General features: G+C 45.0%; 1 protein-coding gene across 2 annotated transcripts in view; it reads right to left on the minus strand.

The window, feature by feature from the left end:
* LOC122536763 (integrin beta-PS-like) overlaps positions 1 to 17,767 on the minus strand; it is a 52,621-nt gene extending 34,854 nt beyond the window's left edge. The window contains exons 1-15 of one of the 2 annotated variants that reach the window (XR_006308468.1): positions 17,366 to 17,767; positions 17,078 to 17,285; positions 16,774 to 17,002; positions 16,602 to 16,701; positions 16,366 to 16,536; positions 16,194 to 16,292; positions 15,949 to 16,113; positions 15,728 to 15,886; positions 15,495 to 15,626; positions 15,123 to 15,422; positions 14,516 to 14,737; positions 14,324 to 14,440; positions 14,050 to 14,242; positions 13,854 to 13,993; positions 13,477 to 13,774 (exon numbers count right to left, since the gene is read on the minus strand). Coding sequence is in view for 1 of the 2 variants with exons in the window: in XM_043669415.1 (XP_043525350.1) it covers positions 13,700 to 13,774; positions 13,854 to 13,993; positions 14,050 to 14,242; positions 14,324 to 14,440; positions 14,516 to 14,737; positions 15,123 to 15,422; positions 15,495 to 15,626; positions 15,728 to 15,886; positions 15,949 to 16,113; positions 16,194 to 16,292; positions 16,366 to 16,536; positions 16,602 to 16,701; positions 16,774 to 17,002; positions 17,078 to 17,285; positions 17,366 to 17,512 (2,457 nt within the window). In the remaining variant the exon portion in view is untranslated. Of the gene's footprint in view, positions 1 to 13,106; positions 13,775 to 13,853; positions 13,994 to 14,049; positions 14,243 to 14,323; positions 14,441 to 14,515; positions 14,738 to 15,122; positions 15,423 to 15,494; positions 15,627 to 15,727; positions 15,887 to 15,948; positions 16,114 to 16,193; positions 16,293 to 16,365; positions 16,537 to 16,601; positions 16,702 to 16,773; positions 17,003 to 17,077; positions 17,286 to 17,365 lie in introns of those variants that run through there. The other variant, XM_043669415.1, reaches the window with a different exon arrangement.
* Between the last annotated feature and the right edge of the window lie 1,928 nt (positions 17,768 to 19,695).

Consider the following 19,695-nt stretch of genomic DNA (forward strand, 5'->3'; position numbering starts at 1 on the left):
TAAATTGTCCACAAATTGCGAAACGTGTGTAAAAAATTTCTAATTTGACGATCTAATTTTTATCAATAAACATAGTGTAATTGTTAATTGCGCAAGTGATTGCCGGTTTAAATATCGTCAGTGTCAAGGACGGAAGATCGTGACTAATAAAATTCTGGAATTCCGTTCGATCCGGACGGAATGATCCGTGTTGAAAGGTCGTCGAGTGACCAAAAATTATCGTCACTTTTCAAAAAAATTGGACTTGTGGAAGAGAAAAGAAGGCGATTCGAGTGTTTTGGAAGTTTGCAAACACGCAAACACGCGTTGAATCCTCGACGAGATGATGGTATAAAACGCGCAAACGCTGCCATTAGTTACTGGGCACGGTCGCGGAATGCTATTTGGCCGGAGCCTTATTAAGCCCATTACGTCTTAATTTATTTCCTTATTTGAAAAAAGACACGGGCACGGCCACCGCGCCACCGCTGGAACCGAGGAATAATGATATAATTCCGCTCGATCGTCTCGTGGTATCCGCGTTCGATCGCGCCGGTGGATACGTGACCCCACTGAGTCCATACGATAAAAGCTTACGCGCGTACACGTCGCCGTTGATAAATAACGAACGCCCACGATTACCCTAAACGACCCCTTTCGTTCCCCGAAAGGGACACTGACATCTCGACGTCGAGATGTTCATACAATGTTGCTCGTCGTACGCAAACGAGGAACCGTGGCGTGCAAAGCTCTGTGGTCGTGTTATTGCTTGCGGTTTACGCATTCTCTGTGAGAAAATCCCTCGTTCGCGTGGCCGTAAAAACCTTCATCCTAGAAACTTCACTCTAGCAACTCGATTCGTGTACGAAACGTGTACGATCGAATATCCGAGAAAAAGAATCGGAGAGTTTTCGGAACGCGTGAAAATCACTCGACACTCGCTCACTTGTTAACCCCTTGCGCTGGCAACTGGTACGCGGACCATAACGAGTGACCGAACCGTATACAACAATTCGTCGCTCTCTTCTTCTTTTGAACTCGACGGTATGATATCACTGCATAGAAATGATTAAAAAGTGATAAACTTATCACTTGCTTTGCCCGTGTTACATTTAAATATACTGGAAACTGAGAGAAATGTTGCAATTTTGGGACAAAAAATTCTCGACGTGCGTGGCACGTCATTCGAACGAAATAGCGGGTTGGCTTTGAAGAAACGTTCGGAAGCGGCGACGATCGACCGGATGAATAAATAATTCGGTGACGGGGCGACCGTAGCAGCCAGGAGGTTGCGGTTTACGCCCTCGGTGGGAAAGATTGCTCGCCCCGCGAGCGGCATCTCGCGTTTCGTGTTCTTGTTTGCAATTCGCCGCGTAGCGTTGCGTTATTAGCGTAAAAGGGGCGAGTTAGCCGCAATCGCGATGGTAATTTGCGCCGTTTGCCCGTCGGTGCCGCCGAGTGGAATTGCGGTGTCGCGTTACCTACCTACGTGATAATGCGACGCACCATAAATCTACCCCGGACGACGGTGTGTTCGTACGGAGGTAATAACGTGAGAGAAGCGGACGTGCTAGCAGAGGTGATCTCGGTGGTGATGATGCCCTCCTCTCCTTGGCGAGAGAACTGTGGCTCTTTGGGGCGCACGATGAAACGACGTGACGAGAGAGAGAGAGAGAAAGAGAGAGAGAGAGAGAGAGAGAGAGAGAGAGAGAGAGAGAACGTAGATTGCATGTGAAACTTGCGGGAGAAGCCGGTCGGGAATTCGGTGATTGTTCATCGGTGGCTTCTTGAAATTAAGCGTCATTGTTTAAGAGTGAATTCATCTTGATTGTCGATGACTAATGTCCCGCAGCAGCTACGCCGAGTGGCACGAGGATGGATCACGGCCATACACAGGAGTCCGAGACGAGGACCCCGAAGGGGAATGGTGTACGCACGGGACGAGAGACGGGTGGAAGGTGTATCGGGGGACGAAGAAGAACTGCCCTCGCCGGCACGTGAGAGCTCTTTAACGAGCATCATCAATAACGCGTACCGACGTTGAAGAGGAAACAAAAAGAAGCTTAGAGAGTCACGGACGTCGGGCACAGCGCGGAGTCCCTTGCCTATAGATCCTGGTAAATGGTGTTAATTAGTAAATTTGATTTAAGCCCAAACGGAGCGACCGAATAGGCGGACAACCGTTCACCGAGTGATGATGTACGACCACCGCGAATTACTCGTCGGTTCGTTTTCTCCCTTGCGAGGATCTCGCCCCATTTAGCCACCGAACGAGAGATCGAGAATCAACGACCGATCTCTCTCTGGCTCTCGCGTTCTTTTTTTTAATCGGTCAATATTAACCGATCTTACCTTTTGTTTCGTGTGCCAGATGTAGAAAAAAGGAGCTCACGAGACAAAAAAAAAAAAAAAGAATCGAACGCGACCGCGAGATTCGAAATTCGTACACCTGCGAGAGAAAATTGAACCGCTCGCTCTCGTACGGCGCGTTGATGTTCGTGGGACGACCGGCTGAATTTTGGTAATGACGCGTTTGCTACCGGTAGGATGGGCAACCGGGGGTACTGTTGCCGAGCGAGACAAAAAGAGGAGACAAGGGAGAGAGAAAAAGGAAACGGGGGTTGGAGCGAAGGGCTTTCTCGCCAGAGAGGAGAGCGGAGAACGAAGGAAGAGATGGCCCGTTAATCGGAGGGCATTATCTCAATCACGTAAAACGGCAAAATTGCATTTACCTTTTTAAATGAATATTTGGCGGGAGACGCGCCGTTCGCCAGCGCGGCGCGGCGCGGCGCTCTGCAGCCGCCCGCTAAGTTAATTTACCAAGGAATGCCAGGTAACGCCCTGTTCAACCTACCAGCCGCTGGACAAGTATTGTCCCGCCCCTGTTCAACCCTAAATTCGGCCTCGTCGCGTCGAGTAACTCGAAACGAATCGTTTTTCGAAAATTCGTGCCAGCGCTCTGTCTCTTCTCTTTTCACCGACGTCGTCGTCGTCACTTCGCCGCGATCAGCCGCTTAAAATTCGTTTCGCGTCGTTCTCTGATCACCGGGCGCCGGGATTAATTCCCTTGGCGTGATCAATCGGCGACTAGCGGTAATTGACACTTCCCGAACGATCAAGATCGTTCGGGGCCCGCTCGTACGTCGGTCGCTCGTTCAGAATGACGAACAACTTCGAGCGAAGCAAACCAGATCCCGTCGGAGCGGCATGGCACGACGAGCGGAGCTAACAGATTCCTCGGGTCCTGCGTGATCCACCGTGCTCGTATCTCAGTATCTGATAATTGGAGCGGTAATTATGCGATGATTAACAGAGATGGCTCCCGCGCATCATACCTCCTACGGATCGTTCCTCTCGTCTCTTTCTCTCGTCCTGCACGTTCCTCGGTTCTCTGTTCGTCGTCGAGGGCCGCTCGGGACCCTCTCGATCGAACCCTTCTTGCCCAAGATCAAAGATCAAAGATAACTTCGCGCGCGAGCTCGCGATCTCTTCTACTTCCATTCTTTGACTACCTCGGTCATTTTTCTCTCGAGTTTTCTTTCTCTTTCTCGTTACGAACTTTGTCGAGAAACGACAGAGTTTCAACGCGAACTTTTGTTTCTTTGTTGCGAGAATGAACTCTTTGTTGCGAGGGTGGAAAAACGAGAAGTTTGTCAAACATAGTGTGCCAGAATTGGCACAGAGTATCTGAGAGGCGCACAAAGCAGGTAAGAAAGGAATTGGTTAACCGATCGGGCGTGGCTCGCGAGTCGACCGGTCGAGTAACCCTTAAACGTTCAGTTAATTAGAGCTCTCCCTTCTGCCCGTTCCTCTTCATCACGAGCCTGTTCCGTCTCCCTCTCGATCCCGCGCGCGGAACCCGTTGCCCTCCTAATAACGCGGGCCAACCGTAATGAGGAGTAAACTAATTATTGGATGCTAGTTGGGCAGGACGATATTTCACGTTCTCGCTGACAGCCAGCCGGCCAGGCGCAACAAGGACGCAGAATGTTTCGTCCTCGCGTAGGAACTCAAAGCGCGCCGTGCTCGTAAATAGCTCGAGATACTTAACAGTTTGATCATCCTTGTAGAATCGAAACAACTTGTACAACAATGACACACTGTACACGTACGCCTTCATCGACGCCGTGATAATTAACTTTAGATACAAAATTCCAAACTTAAACCTAAACCTGTTTGTCACGGTACGAGTGATACGACGAAGAGGACGCCAGATCATCGTGGAGTCAGAAATGCGTAAGTGTCTGCTTAATCTTGTTCGTCGATAGTCAACCAGCGACATCACTCGTAAACTTACCCGAGACACGGAATTATTAATAAATATTTTACTCGAGAAACGTCCCAGGCTAAGAGCAAGAGGAAATTCGTCGGCAATAATGGCCGTGGCATAAAATGCCCGAGGACCGAGCGAACCAAGTCAACGTGAGAGAGCGCGTCCACGCGCGACAACGGCCTTGCTTTCAAATGAAATATCGCACGAAACGGGCCCAATAGGTCGGTCTAATAGGAATAAACAATGTTATGAATTTAAACGGCCCAGCTTGGCGCCACCATAACCCTATATTATCAAATTACGGGGGCTTGTACGAGGCCCCGCGAGGTGCACGCCTCGTGCGACCAGGACGCGTCGTAAAGTCGAATGTTAACGGTAGGAGAGAACCCACGTTCCGCTCCTCTCGTCCTTCTAGATCCCATTCGCGATGCGCCACGGGGGGGCGCTTCGTTCCCCGAGCCGAACCCTCAGTCACAATAAACAATTACGAGACGAGGATTTTCGAAAATTTTAACCGAACGTCCCAACGAAACGAGCTGCAACGTAATTGATGCCTCGCCTTTACGTTCTACTCCGCGGAGCGTTAACGCGTGATTTGATTCCTCGATCAAGAGTGACCGAGTTGACTGAGAAATCGTCGTGCCCTCTCTCTCGCACGAAAGATTATTATTTTTTTCCATTTTTCTCTTCGGAATAGAATCCCAAACGCGTCAATCGTCATCGTTCGTTGATCATCTCGTCAGCGTTATGTAATTACCCAACGGGATAGGGAGACAACTCGACGTCGTGTCGAAGCAAAGTGAATTACATAGGTCGATTTACGACCGCCAGCTCCGACCGTCAGGTCATTCGAATTTCTCGATCAGTCGTATTTCACGGTAATTAGTCGTGCCGACCCTGTCCAAAGACGAGTCGAGGAAGCCTCGTATTCTCCGAATATTAAAAGACCCCTCGGAACCCGCCACTTTATGAATACGAAATGAGGGCGCGTTCGAGGCAGAGTTCGAGCCTCGGAATCGAGACGCCTAGCGTCGTGCGTTCCGCTCGTTGTTCTACTCTCGCGTTCGGGAAAAACCCTTATTACGGTTTCGTAATAAATTGAAATAGAATTGACAGAGGAGAAGAAGAACCGGAGACGAGTTTCGGCCATGAAACACTTGGCTGACTGCCGATCGTTAAAGAATAAAGAATGGTAATATTATGCCTCGCGGATGGTCCGAAGGAAGGGGAACCAACGTTTCGGCCGGCGGAGCGAAAGGCGTGGAAACTACAAAGTAAATTCATCGATTAATCCTCTACCTCGCGATAGATTAATTTACTCTGTGTGTGTGTGTGTGTGTGTATGCGTAGCCATGTCAGAGCGAGAGGGGACTTTCGAAGGATTTTTCGACAACTGTTTTTTCGTGTTCGTTGGTTAGATACGATGATGCCAGCGAGACGCGGAGAGGTCAGGTTTACCGCTAACTCACCGCTCGCTCCGAACGAGCGCTTCGGACACGCCCTGGAAACAGACGGCGGTGGGCCTGGATGAGAATTTTAATTTAATTAAGATAGACTCGTTATTAAGACCCACGTCCAATCGGGAGATTAGAATTCTTTCGTGAGCAAAGAGTCACGTCGTACCGCGACCTTTTCTTTCCTGGGAACAAAGTCGGTAGAAACGCTTGCCTCTAACAGCTCGTCATTAATCGTACCGGAGGCATCTTTGCTTTTTTTCTTTTCTATTTAGAAAACTACGAGACATTTTCGATACGAGCGACGAGAAGATCGCTCTCATTCTTGACTCGCTGAAAATACGGTTGCGAGCCGATCGCGAAGGCGTCCAATCGAGAGCAAGGTACGCACGATACTCGGCTGCTCGGCGAGCACGGAAAATACGGAACATCAGTTTCATGACAGCGGCGACATAGTATCCGTTGTATACGATTGTGACCGCGGTTCTCGACAAACGGAACGAGCGATTAATTTAATGCCCGCAGCCACGCGAGATCTCGCGTAGGCGTCGCGGAATATCCCTACGCTTTTGACACGTTCCTCGCACTCTCGGCAAGCGTAATTATTAACACAAGAGTCTTCAGCTTCTCTAATGAACATGTCAAATGCAAATCTCGGCTTCGTTGACCTCAGTGTGCCAACGCGATTAAGAAAACGGCTTTAACCTCTTGCGCTGGAATGACGTGCCACGCACATCGAGAATTTTTTCGTCCCAAAATTGCAACATTTCCTCAGTTTTAATAGTCGGTCATAACACAGGCAAAACAAATAATAAATTTATTACTTCTCAATAATTTCTATCCAGTGGATATCATACAGACGAGTACAAAAAGAAAGCGTTTGGTTCGATCACTCGTTATGGTCCGCAATCAGATGCCAGGCGCAAGTGGTTAACCAGATTATTATCAGGAGGAGTTTCGAACGTTAACGTTAAACGCAGAACTTTTCAATCACAGAATTTACAACTAGCATATACCAAACTCTCGCCAGTGCTTTCCGACTTGATAGAAAGATGGAGAAATTTTTCCTACAACAGATGGCAAACGAACAGAAACGCATTAAAGTGCAATTCCAGTTGATTTGGTGTTTTGTGACTCGAAACTTTGTAACTCTAGTTAAGTTATTCCGTATTACACGAACGCACAAATCACGCCAGATAGATTCAAGATCGTTTCTGACGTTCGAAGACTCGAAGAACGATGATCGGGTAAGGCTGACGGTACAGAGGGGGTTCGAATACGCGTCCTCCGCGAGTGGAACGATGGCCGGCGTGCGGTGAATGGTGAACAGTGACGCGGAATCTCCGAAACTGTCGTTATTTATGTGTTTGGTGAGGCGACACGGCGTGTGGGTGTCGAAACCCGGTGAGCGCCACAGGAGCTCGCGGGCAACGTGCCGCGTGTCTGTGGACGAGTATCGGCGAGTAGCGACTCTTCTCCAAGAGTCTTTGCTCTCTCAGCGTGCCACAACCACCGATCGTCTCCTCTCTCTAGCGACCTACATAGAGATCAGATCCTAACGAGGATTCAGTCGATTTCAACCGTAAATTCCAACAAACAGAGGAAGCAACGTGGCAACGTTAACGCGACGTATCGCGTTCGTGACGAGCAATGAGCAACATTGACGATCTTCGACTTGGCCGCGACGTGGATGTAACGGCGAGTCGTGAATCATCCGGCGAATTTGCGAGAGCCGTCGCGCTCGCTTCGCAGGGGCGTGCATTTGAATAAAAACGAGAGTCGTGCATCAGGATATGTTCGAGAAGGGGGGAGCGTTTCGAGGCAACAGGAATAATAGGAAGGGTTGCCACCACGAGGGATATTCGAGTGACATCGTGCACTACCCACTGTCCCCTTTATATTCAGGGACATAAGCTCGCAAAGTTATTGGCCCATTTTGGACCTCCTACCTCCACGAGAAACACCGTCCCGTTTCTCATTCGCGTGTCCGATGACGTTACTTTGCGCCCTCGAATCCTACCCCTTTCTCTCCCCAAAACTGCCTCCTCTCTCTTTTTCTTTTCGTCTTCGCGAATCACGTTCCCCCTTTCCGCGTCCAGAAAACATTTCACGTCTCTTCGACCGAGTACAAAACGTAGAAACGATCGATCCCGAATCATCCATGATCGTTTCGATCTCGAACGGAAGGAGTTTCGTCGGCCACGTTTTGGGAATTCCGACGGGGAATTTATAAACGGGGTAAATATTGCAAGTATGGTAAATATTGAGAGCAAGCGTTGCGATGCATGCTCCGAGATTGGCTTTAAATACGCAGCAGAAGTCGCGGACGCACTCCTCGTATATATGCGTTTGATAATTGCATCCGGCTGTGAGGTTTGTCTTAAACGCGCGTAAATGTTAATCGAACGTCGTTCCAGACCTGGCCACGGTCGAAAATCTTCTTCGGAATGAGATTTCCTCGGGGTCGGACACTCGTCTCGGGAGGTTGATTTAAAATTCCAACTCGAGAGATTCGGAATAATGGATTGGCCGGCTTCATCGTGGACTTCTAGATTCCCGGCTAGAGGCTGAAGGAGGTTTCGGTCGGCTACCGGAATATATATATATGTATATGTACACACACACACACACACACACACACACCGGTATCCAAAGGCAGAACGGGGGAAAAGAGTTCCAGGGGAGTAAATGACAGGCCCCGCTGGCCGCTCCGGGCCCCGGAGATGATTATTTTGATTAATTTCTCCCGTCATTCGGTAGCCGGAGTCGTGCCGCCGATATATTCGCGAAACACGATTCGCTTCTAATTTCGTTCATAATTGAAATCTATGCGAAGTCACGCGAGAACCGGAGAAAAAACGTTCGAGTTCCCCGAACGAAGGGAACAAAGTCGAGGATCGGACAAAGGAAGAAAATGGCCCCTTATCGACGGACGGAAATACAAGGAAACGAAAGTATCGTCGATTTAAGAGAGAAGAAAAAAAGAAAGAAAGAAAGACGGCTGGATAAGGTGAAAAACGCAGACTACCGTGGCAGACGACGTAGTTGCTCGTCATTCTACGAGAAATTACGTTACGGGCGATCATCTCGCATCTGGGTAATTCGATCTAATTCCGCGATCCACCGGTGATTTTGGCTATCTTCCATAATCGACCAGACCCGCCTTGCGCCAAGAAACCGAACCCCGTAATGGGCTGGAATTAAGAGGAAACGTGCTCTTCGCTAATCTATTAATTCCTACACACAAAATTACCACCGGGCGTCGACAGAAACGAGTTTTCGCGAAACCGCTTCTACCGTGTATCTTCGTTTTTTGCTCTGCTCTCCTTCCCTTTCTCTCTCTCTCTCTCTCATTCTCTTAATCCGTTTTACTCGACGTGTGTTATTACGTAAACTACGATTACCGTGCCTTCCGTTAGTGCTTTCGAAATGCCTTTGTTCAAACTGAGTACGCGCAGTATTGGAACAAAAGAGGGACAGACACTTACTTCTCCATAGTCGATTAGTATCCTGTCTCACGGAAATTGCCGGAAATCCTGATTTCGAGCGGCGAAGGGATAAGAACGCACTCTCGAGGATTCCGGTCGAAGCGAAAAGGCAAACGTTTTATCTTCGAAGTGGAGAGGGAACGTTTGTCCCTCGTCGATTTATCGTTGCTACTTCTCTTTCGTCCGCTTTATCTCTCGTAACGAGAAAACAATTTCGAAAGAAACTCTACCGAAAAGAAAAAAGAAAACGAAAAGAAAGAGAAAGGAGACGCTTGAGACGAACATGCTATTTCACGTTTCGAAAGTACGAGAGAGAAGAAAAAAGAACGAGAGGCGAGTTCGCAACCGTTCCGTACGAACGATTCAGTCTCGGTGTTTTACCCTTGTACGTGTGTACGTGGCTACTAAAAATTCGTTTCGCGCGCGCGGTGTAATTAATGTAAACGAATAGCAACAATTACGGAGAGGCCTCTAGACGGGATTCGTAATATCGATCAAATTCACGAAAGGCGGTCGGTGAAGAAAATTGCTCACATTTCTTAGGATAGGGTTGCAAGAGAGCGTTTGTTTCGTTTTTCAAAAGCAACGAGCATCAAGCTCGAGGGCCCTAAAGAGCAACAACGAAGAACGGACAGCGGATCCGACGCTGACGCTCATTACGATGATTGGCAGATTCAATTAACGAGCAGCCGGGCTCCAGCACGGCGGGGTCGCCTCGGCTTAACCTCGGCTAAATATTATTAATAATAATCAGCTCATTACCGGCTCCATTAATTATCCGGCTGTATATACGAGTTATCCAGCCTCCAGGAGCGCACCAGATTCCGATACAACTTCAATACGACGATGATATATTCCTCGATAATCGATACGAAACGTACGAGAAAATTCGCCTTCTCGTTTGTTAGGATCGCGTTCGTCGGAATATCGGTATACAACGTTCGATGTGTGTGTTTGCAACGCAGGATCGTAAACCAAGGCAAAAACTCGAGCAACGAACGATTTTCCCATTAAATGAAACCTTTCGTTCGTTCGAATCATTTCCCTCAAAAACGATCGCGAAATTATACAGCGACCAAGGCTCAACCGACGTGAAAACGATCGTTCGTGAATCAAACGAATCGTCGGCGTCTTCCTAACAAAAGGGAGAAACTAAAATACTTTCGGTTCGTCGGCTTTGGAAATTATTTCGTACGACCCGGTTTGAATATCGGTTTATAGCTTAAACGGCTAAAGGAGGAAAAGAGAATGTATGTGTGAGAGAGAGAGAGAGTCGAATATTAATCCATTTAACAAACTCATTATCGATGAGATATATCGAACGTTTACTGTGCGCGTCGGCGGCGCGAACGTGCTCCTCCTATCCTCGAGGAACCCCGGTAATATTAGCGGGTTGGCACCCCTGCGGCTTGATTTACGGGCGCGCACTAACGAGCCTCGGCCTGCGCTGGACGCGAAGAGGTGGTGCACCTCTCCGTTCACCAGTCCTCGATCGGCCAACAGTTGGCCGCTCTGACCGCCACGACGCGCCACGATCAACGGTATCGCCCGAAATTTATTCCGCGCCCATCAACCTTCCAATCATCCGGGATACCAACAATTCCTCTGCGCGTCATAAACAACGTCCTACCGCCCGCGAAATATTGGCAAACATCGTTTCACTCGTTAATCTAGCAATCCGAGTCTCATTAACGCTAAAAGACTACCAAAGATGTCGGAACGATCTTGATTATTCGTGGAAATTTTTACATATTCACGTAATGAATGCATCTTTAAATATTCGAATGATTTTCCACCTCGTGTTAGAAATATTTTTCTGTCTCATAGAATTAATAGAATCAATCTTAATATCTGCGATTTTACACTTTAAACGTTCTAGCGTTGAAAATCTCCGCTTCGAGATGAAATTTTGTCACGCGTAATCCATTCTCTCAACGCTGTAGATAATCTTGGCCAATGCTCCGGAAACACCAACGCAGGATGGACGCACCGAAGAGAAATGAAAGCCAGTCGAAAGGTTGAATCCGACAATATGCCAATACCGGCTTGAAAGCTCGAAACGGGCCGACATCGCCGGCCCCCGAGGGCTGATTGGACCGTATTTGGCTGTAATTAAGGCACCGGGCAGCGGCCATTAGCGACCGTGAAAACGAACAACATTGTTCCGCGGGCGAAACCCGACCGGTGCTCGCCGATACGCGCTGGCATATATCAAACTCCGCAACGATCGTCCGAAATTTTTTACATGAAACCGAGATGCTAATAAACACACACGGGAAATGCAAATTAGCGAATGGAACTGGTCGATGCATATGAGATATCGTTTCTGCGAACATTGCGATATAATTAATTACCTGTTAAACTTTGTCAATCATACCCGCTACAACTTCTAGGAAGACTGAAGTCCAATAATCTTAAACCGTAAAAGACCAAGAATGGCACGCGTAACTTACATTTGTTATATTTTTAGATACGTTGTATGATATAATAATTTCGCACGCGCCACGAAATTTTATGTGTATTAAGAATTAAGGCATAAACAAATAATTGTATGAAATTGTCATGAAATGAGAGAGAAATAACGTATCTTCTGTGTTTTCTATTCGACCGACTCGGCGATAAGAATTTGCAAGGAAGACATACCTAAAAGTCGAAGAAATATTTTATTTGTTCTTCTATGGAATTCGATCCGTAATTATCAACATGCACTTATTGACACGCTAGCCATTTATTAACATCTTTGCCACGGTGCAACTAACTCCGTTAAAATTCCAAAAGATTGGTCAAGAACGCCGCGACGGCAGACGCGAAAAGTAATCGTTAGTTGGCTAATAGGGGGGAATACGTCGTGAGGTACGAAGGCTGACAGAGATCAGAACGAATACGACACAACAATACTGTTCGATTCACGTAATTGGCGCCATGGGCACCCAGTGGGAGCATCTCACGGAGAGCCGAGGTGAGACGCCGATACAGGATGAAGAGATTTACAATGTTCCCGGCCGTAAAATAATCAATAAAATCTGTACAATGTAAAGAAACGGACGTGCGGCAGTGATTTACTATGCGGCTCCGCTATTCTCTCCTTTCTCCGACTGCTTTTAGACAGCGCTATCCCTTAAGGCCCGATCACGCGACCGAATCGTTGCCTCGCAACGACTGCGTCGGTCTCCCCCCGATTGTTTAAAATTCCAATTGTTTCTCAATTTGGGATGTCGCGATGACTACCATTCTACGCAATCTTATTTGTGCAAAGATGCACTCTTAATCTCTTGGGCTGGAATGACGTGCCACGCACGTTGAGAATTTCTTGCTCCAAAATTGCAATATTTTCTCAGCTTTAAGTATATTTATAACCCAGAAAAATAAATAATAAATTTGTTACTTCTTAGTAACTTTTATCCAGTGATATTATTCCAGCCACGAATTTAAAAAGTAAGCGACGAATTATTGTACACGGTTGGTCACTCATTATGGTCCGCAATCAGTTGCCAGCGCAAGTGGTTAAGAGTCAGAGTTAAGAGTAACCGTGTCGTAAAATATTACAAGACGATAACAATTTTCTGATGAAATTTACCGAGATAAGAGGAATCGATAGATATATTTTTATCAATCGCCGAATTTGAAAATGACAATAATTTGCTTCGCGAAATTTGCCGGAATCGATGGTCAACGTGTAATAACGACGACAGAGGGTAAATTATTTGAAATATCGTGGCATTCGTCTTTATCCGTAAAACAAACACCGTTGCAACATAATGAGGACCATGGAAATAATCAGGGACGAGAGTAATCAAGTCGTATGGGGCGGACTCAATGTGGATAGAGCTTTAGGTTAGCTTTAGGTGGATGGGAAATACAGCGGGTCGCCGCAGGGTTTGCAGCAGGAGTCGACTATGGTGACGAATTTACGAGCTCCTTGCGAGACTGTCTTTCTCGGGCATAGCGAGCAATAAAGTATGAGGCCAGGGAATATTCGAAACATATTCGGTTGAAAGGCCAGGACCCATCTCCGCGAAATCCCTGGATCAAATTTAAAACTGATTTACGAGCGATCACTTATCCACTTTACTTTTCCCACCCGTTTCAATCGCATTCGTTTTACTTTCTGACGCGAGTCATTCAGTTTCGCGCATTGTTTCCCGAGCAAACTGGAAGTTTTGCTGCTAAAAAGTGCCACCATGTTGCCATCGTGTTGCAACGGAACGTGACGCAAAGTAAATACGGAATTCTGGGAATATTTGCAGAAAAATAAGGAAAATATGGATGTATCGTCACTTACTGGATGGGAATACAGGAATAGAAGCAGACAGAGATTTGTTCTTCACAGGATTAGAACACTAGGCGTTGATTTCGTCGTCTGGAGATCGTTTTCACACACAAACAATTAACCAACATGGCGTCGTCTTCGTCATTCTTGATTCGGTGGCGCTACCTGTCGGAGTGACTACCTCTCGATACAATCGAGTTCCCACCGAGATATTTCGCGCGAAAGTGAATTTCATCTAATCCCTCGAATTCTCGTTGTATGTTGGATTGCTGAATGTCGAGGTGGCTTTTTTGTAAAGCGGATTATCGCCCTGAAAACGAGCAACACTCTCATTAATGAAATTAATTTATCGACGAGATACGTCGAAACAAAGAATTAATATCGTTTACCTTATCCCACTTGGCCAGAGCTCGTTCTCGCTCGAATTTCGCATATTCTCGTTTATCGTGGATCGTCGTTAGTATTTTCCAAGTGAGAAGAATCAGAGATCCGATAATTACAGTGCTAATTATCAATCCTATAGCCACTCCTGAAATACCCAAATATTGTATTTATAATACTAAATATTATATTTAATGTGCTTACCGAGAACGTTGATAGGCGTGGGACACATCCTCTCTTTCTCAGCGAGGATCTTAAGTATCTTAATATCTCCCCCATTGCCACCTCTGTAATATTCGTACTTGAACACAAATGTGCATCCGGCATCCCCCGGAGTTCGACAAATACGAGCTCCAGTCTTTTGATCCTCCTCGGGATTCTCTACGATTTTATCTACCTATTTCGTTGAAAATTATAAGAGCGTGAACTAACTATTCTATGGAACGTTTGAACGTGTTTTTGGAGAACACTGTCTTACGATGTCTATTTGATGCAGACATGTGTCGCATTTTCCATTTCCAGCCAAAGGCCCGGTCCCGTAGGCCACACATTCCACGCAATTCTTCAATTCTTCGCATCGTTGTCCAGGACATACCTAAAAACGAGAAAATACATGTCCACGGCTGGTATGCGCTTAGTGAATATTTATGTGTTTATCAAGAAGACCTACGGGACACTCTTCGCAATACTGTCCAGAGTATCGGATGTTGTCCTTTTCGTGACAATGACAGCTACCGCAAATGCAGTCACCGCGTCCGCTGCAAATCTCCATGGTTTCGCTGTTGCTCGGTATGCATGTGCTGTTCGTTTCTTTGCAATTGCACGTTTCACCGCCCCATCCTGGCAAGCAATTGCAAGTACCGCATTCACACTTGCCTCGGCCGCCGCAAACCTTAAACGCAACAACATCGTCAGAAAGAAATAATAGAATACACACAAATGCATATAATTTATCTGCCGTCTATCTGAAAGACACTATACAGGTTTCTTTAAAATGGAAATTACCTGGCCAGCTATACGAATAAACGATTGCGAAGTAAGTTTATGATACGCGAATATAATCATTCCATCTGTAACCGATGACAAGAGTTAGATACATGCAATTCCTATATTAACTGTCGTTCTTCTTGCAAGCTGAAATATTTCTCGATAACCGCTAGCGATTGAACAAAGCATTTTCCTTTCAAAACCATTTTTGTTTTCCGTCATTTTATATACAACACCTTAACCGAGTCTGTATGATAAATAATCATGTAGCTGATCATAGGTTTACTTACCAATCCTTCGCTACGTTTACAAGAAAAGTTATCGCACTCGCAATATTTTCCGTAAAAAACTTCTTGCGGATTAGGACGCTTCGCGCAATCACATACACCGCACTTGCAGTCACCATGGCCGCTACAAATTTCACTAGTCTCGTTGTTAGGCCTGCAGTCAGCCATAGCAGCCGCATTCTCGGCACCGGCTTCGTTTCCTTCGCACTCACACTGCTTCCCGTAAAAGCCTTCGTTGCAGGAACACACACCGCAAACCAGAGTACCGTTCCCTCTGCAATTGTCTGAAGCTGCCACGTATCCCTATATTTTCATCAGAAACGCGTGAGAGAAGATTGAAATGAGAAAAAATCGTCGTTCAATCGTCATTCTTACCGGATGTCCTGGACGTTCGCAGGGACAATCACAGATAATGCTTAGCTCGATCGTCAGGCTCTCGTTTATACCCCTCGGTTTTATCTGCATAGTTGTCTGCCATTCACTGGGATTTGTTGGACATTCAGACGCCTACGATCAGCAAAATGTTTCATACCTCGCAAGACAAAATTACACGAAATAACGCAGCGTATTTCTTTCTACGAATTTCTTTATCCGATTTACGCATATACCTGTAACGTTACTTCAAATTCGACGACGTTCCCCACTCGTAATCCTCCACATTTTTGTCGTTCTTTTAATTCACCGTTCTTCTCCAAACATCGGGAGTAGTACTTTACATCGATCGTTTCTGGTGCATTGTCCGTCATCGTTATGGAATTAACCAATTTCTAAACAAGTCGATTCGTCCATAAAACATATAACAGAGTTATGCAGACTCGTAAATTCATACCTCGTATTCTCCTCTGATGAGACTAACTATGCCTTTAGAGTTGTTCTGCAACGTTTCGACGGAGGAACCGCTGATACTTCCACTCAATAATTCATACGTCGTTTTCCTCTCGCTTTTCACCGCAAATATGATGTTCATGTTGTGCTCGCGAGCTATTCTGTTAATCTACGTTCGACCGTAGAACAAAACTGTAAATGAATTTTTTACCTACGTACGACCAACCGATTGAATAGGAAATTGCATACCTGAGATACGGATGGATAATCTTGGAGAAGCGAATGCGTGTAAAAACCCTTCTCGTCTAAATGACAAAGACAGTCGTTGGGTTCGATAATTCCTGCCAGCTGAAATGCTGATTATATAAAACGCCCTAAACGAACCAAAAAAAAAAAAAGAGAGATCTCCGTTTTTACGTACTCTGCCGTCTCCAGCGACATGAAAACTGGCGTCTGTCGAGAAAACGATAAGATGTCGGGCATCCTGTCGCCAACCAATTTCGTTAGTACAAACCATCGCTTGCATCATCGCATCGAGACCACCTTCGGGCGCGTCCAAGTTACCAGACACCGGTGCCTCTCGCACGCGAGTCTATCGCACAAAGTGTCAATCAGCAATCAAGAGGTTGGAAATTAACCTCTATTAATAACAATTACCTTGAAAAGATCAATGTTCTCACTAAGAGGCATTTGATTCTTGTAATCGTACGGTGGTGCACACGGTTTTCCGGATTTCAAGGTACACGGAGACTTCAACCTGTAAAATAATTATGGATTGAGAAAGCGTATACGATGCAAACGAAATGCGAACGTCAAATGTCCAAGATACTTTTCCGGTTGTGTCAGAGTCATGGGCAGCACAACTTTGTCCACAAAACTGCCGAATCCTAGGCGGAAGTTGGAAGTCAAGTTTCGCATAGCGTCTGCCAATTCGCGGCCCAATTCTGACAGCAGATTCCTAGAATCCTCCATAGATGCCGACAGATCCATCAGATAATACAGATCGACTGGATAGTCCTCTGCCTGGCTGTACTTTAAAGTCAGCCGGTATTTCTCACCTGTGAGAGAATTTCAACCAGAATTATGTTTCAATTACGAACGAAATTCTCTTACAAGGAGAAACTGATACTTTCCTCGTTTGAGTTTCAAGCGAATTCTCTGAGGCTGAATCTGAACCGGGCTTGTGCCTTTTATCGAGGACAATGGTCGATCTTCGAGCAATAGCACTTGACTCGTTTCGTCTATCACGTCTGACGTGTGACACCAGTGACTGCCTTCGTTTGAAAATTTCTCTCTGATGACACAACGAACCAGTGGACCGTTCACGTTCTGATCGGAAAGCTAAATAGAGAGAAATTCGTTTCTAATTGTTAAAATTATTTCGTCAATGATTTAACAATTAATTGAAAAACGACGATCACCGGTGTAGAACACCAAACACACTGCGAGGTCTGCAGACAATTTTTGCAAATCTGTTGAGCCGCGCAAAAACTTTCCGCATCTTTGTACTGGCTAAATACCGATGAGAAGAATTGAAAACAGGAGAAGAATATCACCCAACGGATCATAGTTTCTCTCTTAATGTTAATTTAATTTTGCACGAACGAGGTGTGGCGATACTGCCAACTTCAAAGGATATTGTGGCATCCCACGGAAATGAATCCGAGATAAAGAGATGCGTCACTAACTATTTTCTCTGACGAAGTTCACGTTTTAATCAACAAAATGATAGGTAAGCATTAAACAAAGGCCTTTGTTCGCAATCACAATCACATTTATCGGATTTATCTGTCGAGTAAGAAGATTTCTTATAAAATAATAGAATGTCCTATGGATTACAATTACACAAGAATGTTTTTAATTTATTTAATTGAAGTATAATATAGCGGCATCTCTTAAATAGCAATTTAAAAAAGAGTCGGTCCTCAATACCATCGTATAATAAATATGTACAGCCTTCTTACCATCTGCTGGAAATGAAATCACAGAAAATGATTGAAGCGCTAAGGTAAGTGTGTTGAAGCATTAAGAGATGGCGCAATAGATATAAATCATGTAGTGACCGCTACCTCCGCGCAATTTGAAACAGCGCCACCGACATCCGCTCAAACTTTCTGTCGTAAGGTGAGTTTCCAATAAAACATGCAGCGACATCTTTTTTTATAAAAGAAATAAAAAACCCGGGAAAACTGGAAAAACGCGGGAAAAGAGTTTTCCCCCTCTTCGCTAATCAAGGGTATAAAACCTGGTTGCGAAGAGGGAAAAGGCCTACTACTACTTCTGCTACTACGTTCACTACTACCTTCGCTACTACTACTACCGCTGGTAAGAAACATCTCATATTAAAATTTGTAAGCGCACATTTGTAAAACAAACCAAAGACTATATATAGACTGTAAAAGGATTACGCATATATTTTTGTACCCTTGATTTGCGAAGAGAGGGAAAACTCTTTTCCCGCGTTTTTCTGGTTTCCCGGGTTTTTTATTTCTTTTACAAAAAAGATGTCGCTACATGTTCTATTGGAAACTCATCTTGCGCCGGAAAGTTTGAGCAAATGTAGGTGGCGCTGTTTTAAATTGCGCGAAGGTAGCGGTCGCTATAATCGATGTCTGGAAGTTAGAAGTGTAACATCGACAGTGGTGAGACAACAACTTGAGACGAAGAATTGTCGGAATCTTCGGTGATTTATCTCTTTCATCGGTAAAATTTCGCACACATCGGTAAGTGCCTGAATTTAAAATACGCTTTTACCGTAAAATTCAACCTCGGGATTTTTCTTTACACTATTGTTGTATCGATTGCATAAGAGAACGTCCAAGAAAATTCCATGCTGCTTAAACCCCATTAATTTACACCGAATAACACACGAAAAGCCACATCTTTCAGAAATTTAATTAATAAAAACAACAAGTGTTTTAGAATTGATGAGAAAACTTTGTTTTTGTGTTGTTCTTTAAACCGTTGTCCTCGATCGCTCTATTTTTATTTTAATGGAAACCATTCTACCGTGAACTTATAGGTTAAGATTATCACGTGGTATTTTTTCTGGAGACAAATGAGACAAATAAACGAAGACGTTACGTTTATTTTAGTTACATTTAGATAAAAATGAATGAGATGAGATCAACGATCAATTTCTCTGTAATATTATATTTCTTCATTTTCATATAGAGACATGTGGAAATGGAGTGATAAGCGTGCCGCAAATGTAATCGTATATCAAATCTTGACTGATAATATGTAGTTCAAATTTACGTTACACATTGTGCGTGGTTTTCTTATATTATAAAATCCATATTTTAATGTTTCAAATGGAAATATTAACATGATACAAGATCGATAATAATGAAATATAAAATTGATCCCATTATGTAAATTAACATTATATAAATCGTACTATAGTTAAATACCTAAGCTTGGTTTTCTATTTCTCTTACGACTTTTTGATAAAGTTTTAAAAAAGAACTGTGTTTACGTGACATTTTATCTTGCATGTGGAATGTACTGGCGAAGATCAGCCAAGAAAAATTAGCGTACCTTGTGCACAACATTTCAGTGTTAAATTGTAGGTAACAAAATTTTTTGCGTTTCTCTGTCATTGACTGAAAATATCGTGTATCGTTATATAAAGATATTTAAATATAGGAAAATATAATCATAGACGGCGCCAAGCCATATCTGTGTAACGGCGCGCAGTAATGTTAGAGTAACTTTACTAATGAAGGTGATCATTGGGACGATCGCGATA

Source organism: Frieseomelitta varia, unplaced genomic scaffold (genome assembly GCF_011392965.1).
Source record: "Frieseomelitta varia isolate USP_RPSP 00005682 unplaced genomic scaffold, Fvar_1.2 scaffold_870, whole genome shotgun sequence".
NCBI lineage: Eukaryota > Metazoa > Arthropoda > Insecta > Hymenoptera > Apidae > Frieseomelitta > Frieseomelitta varia.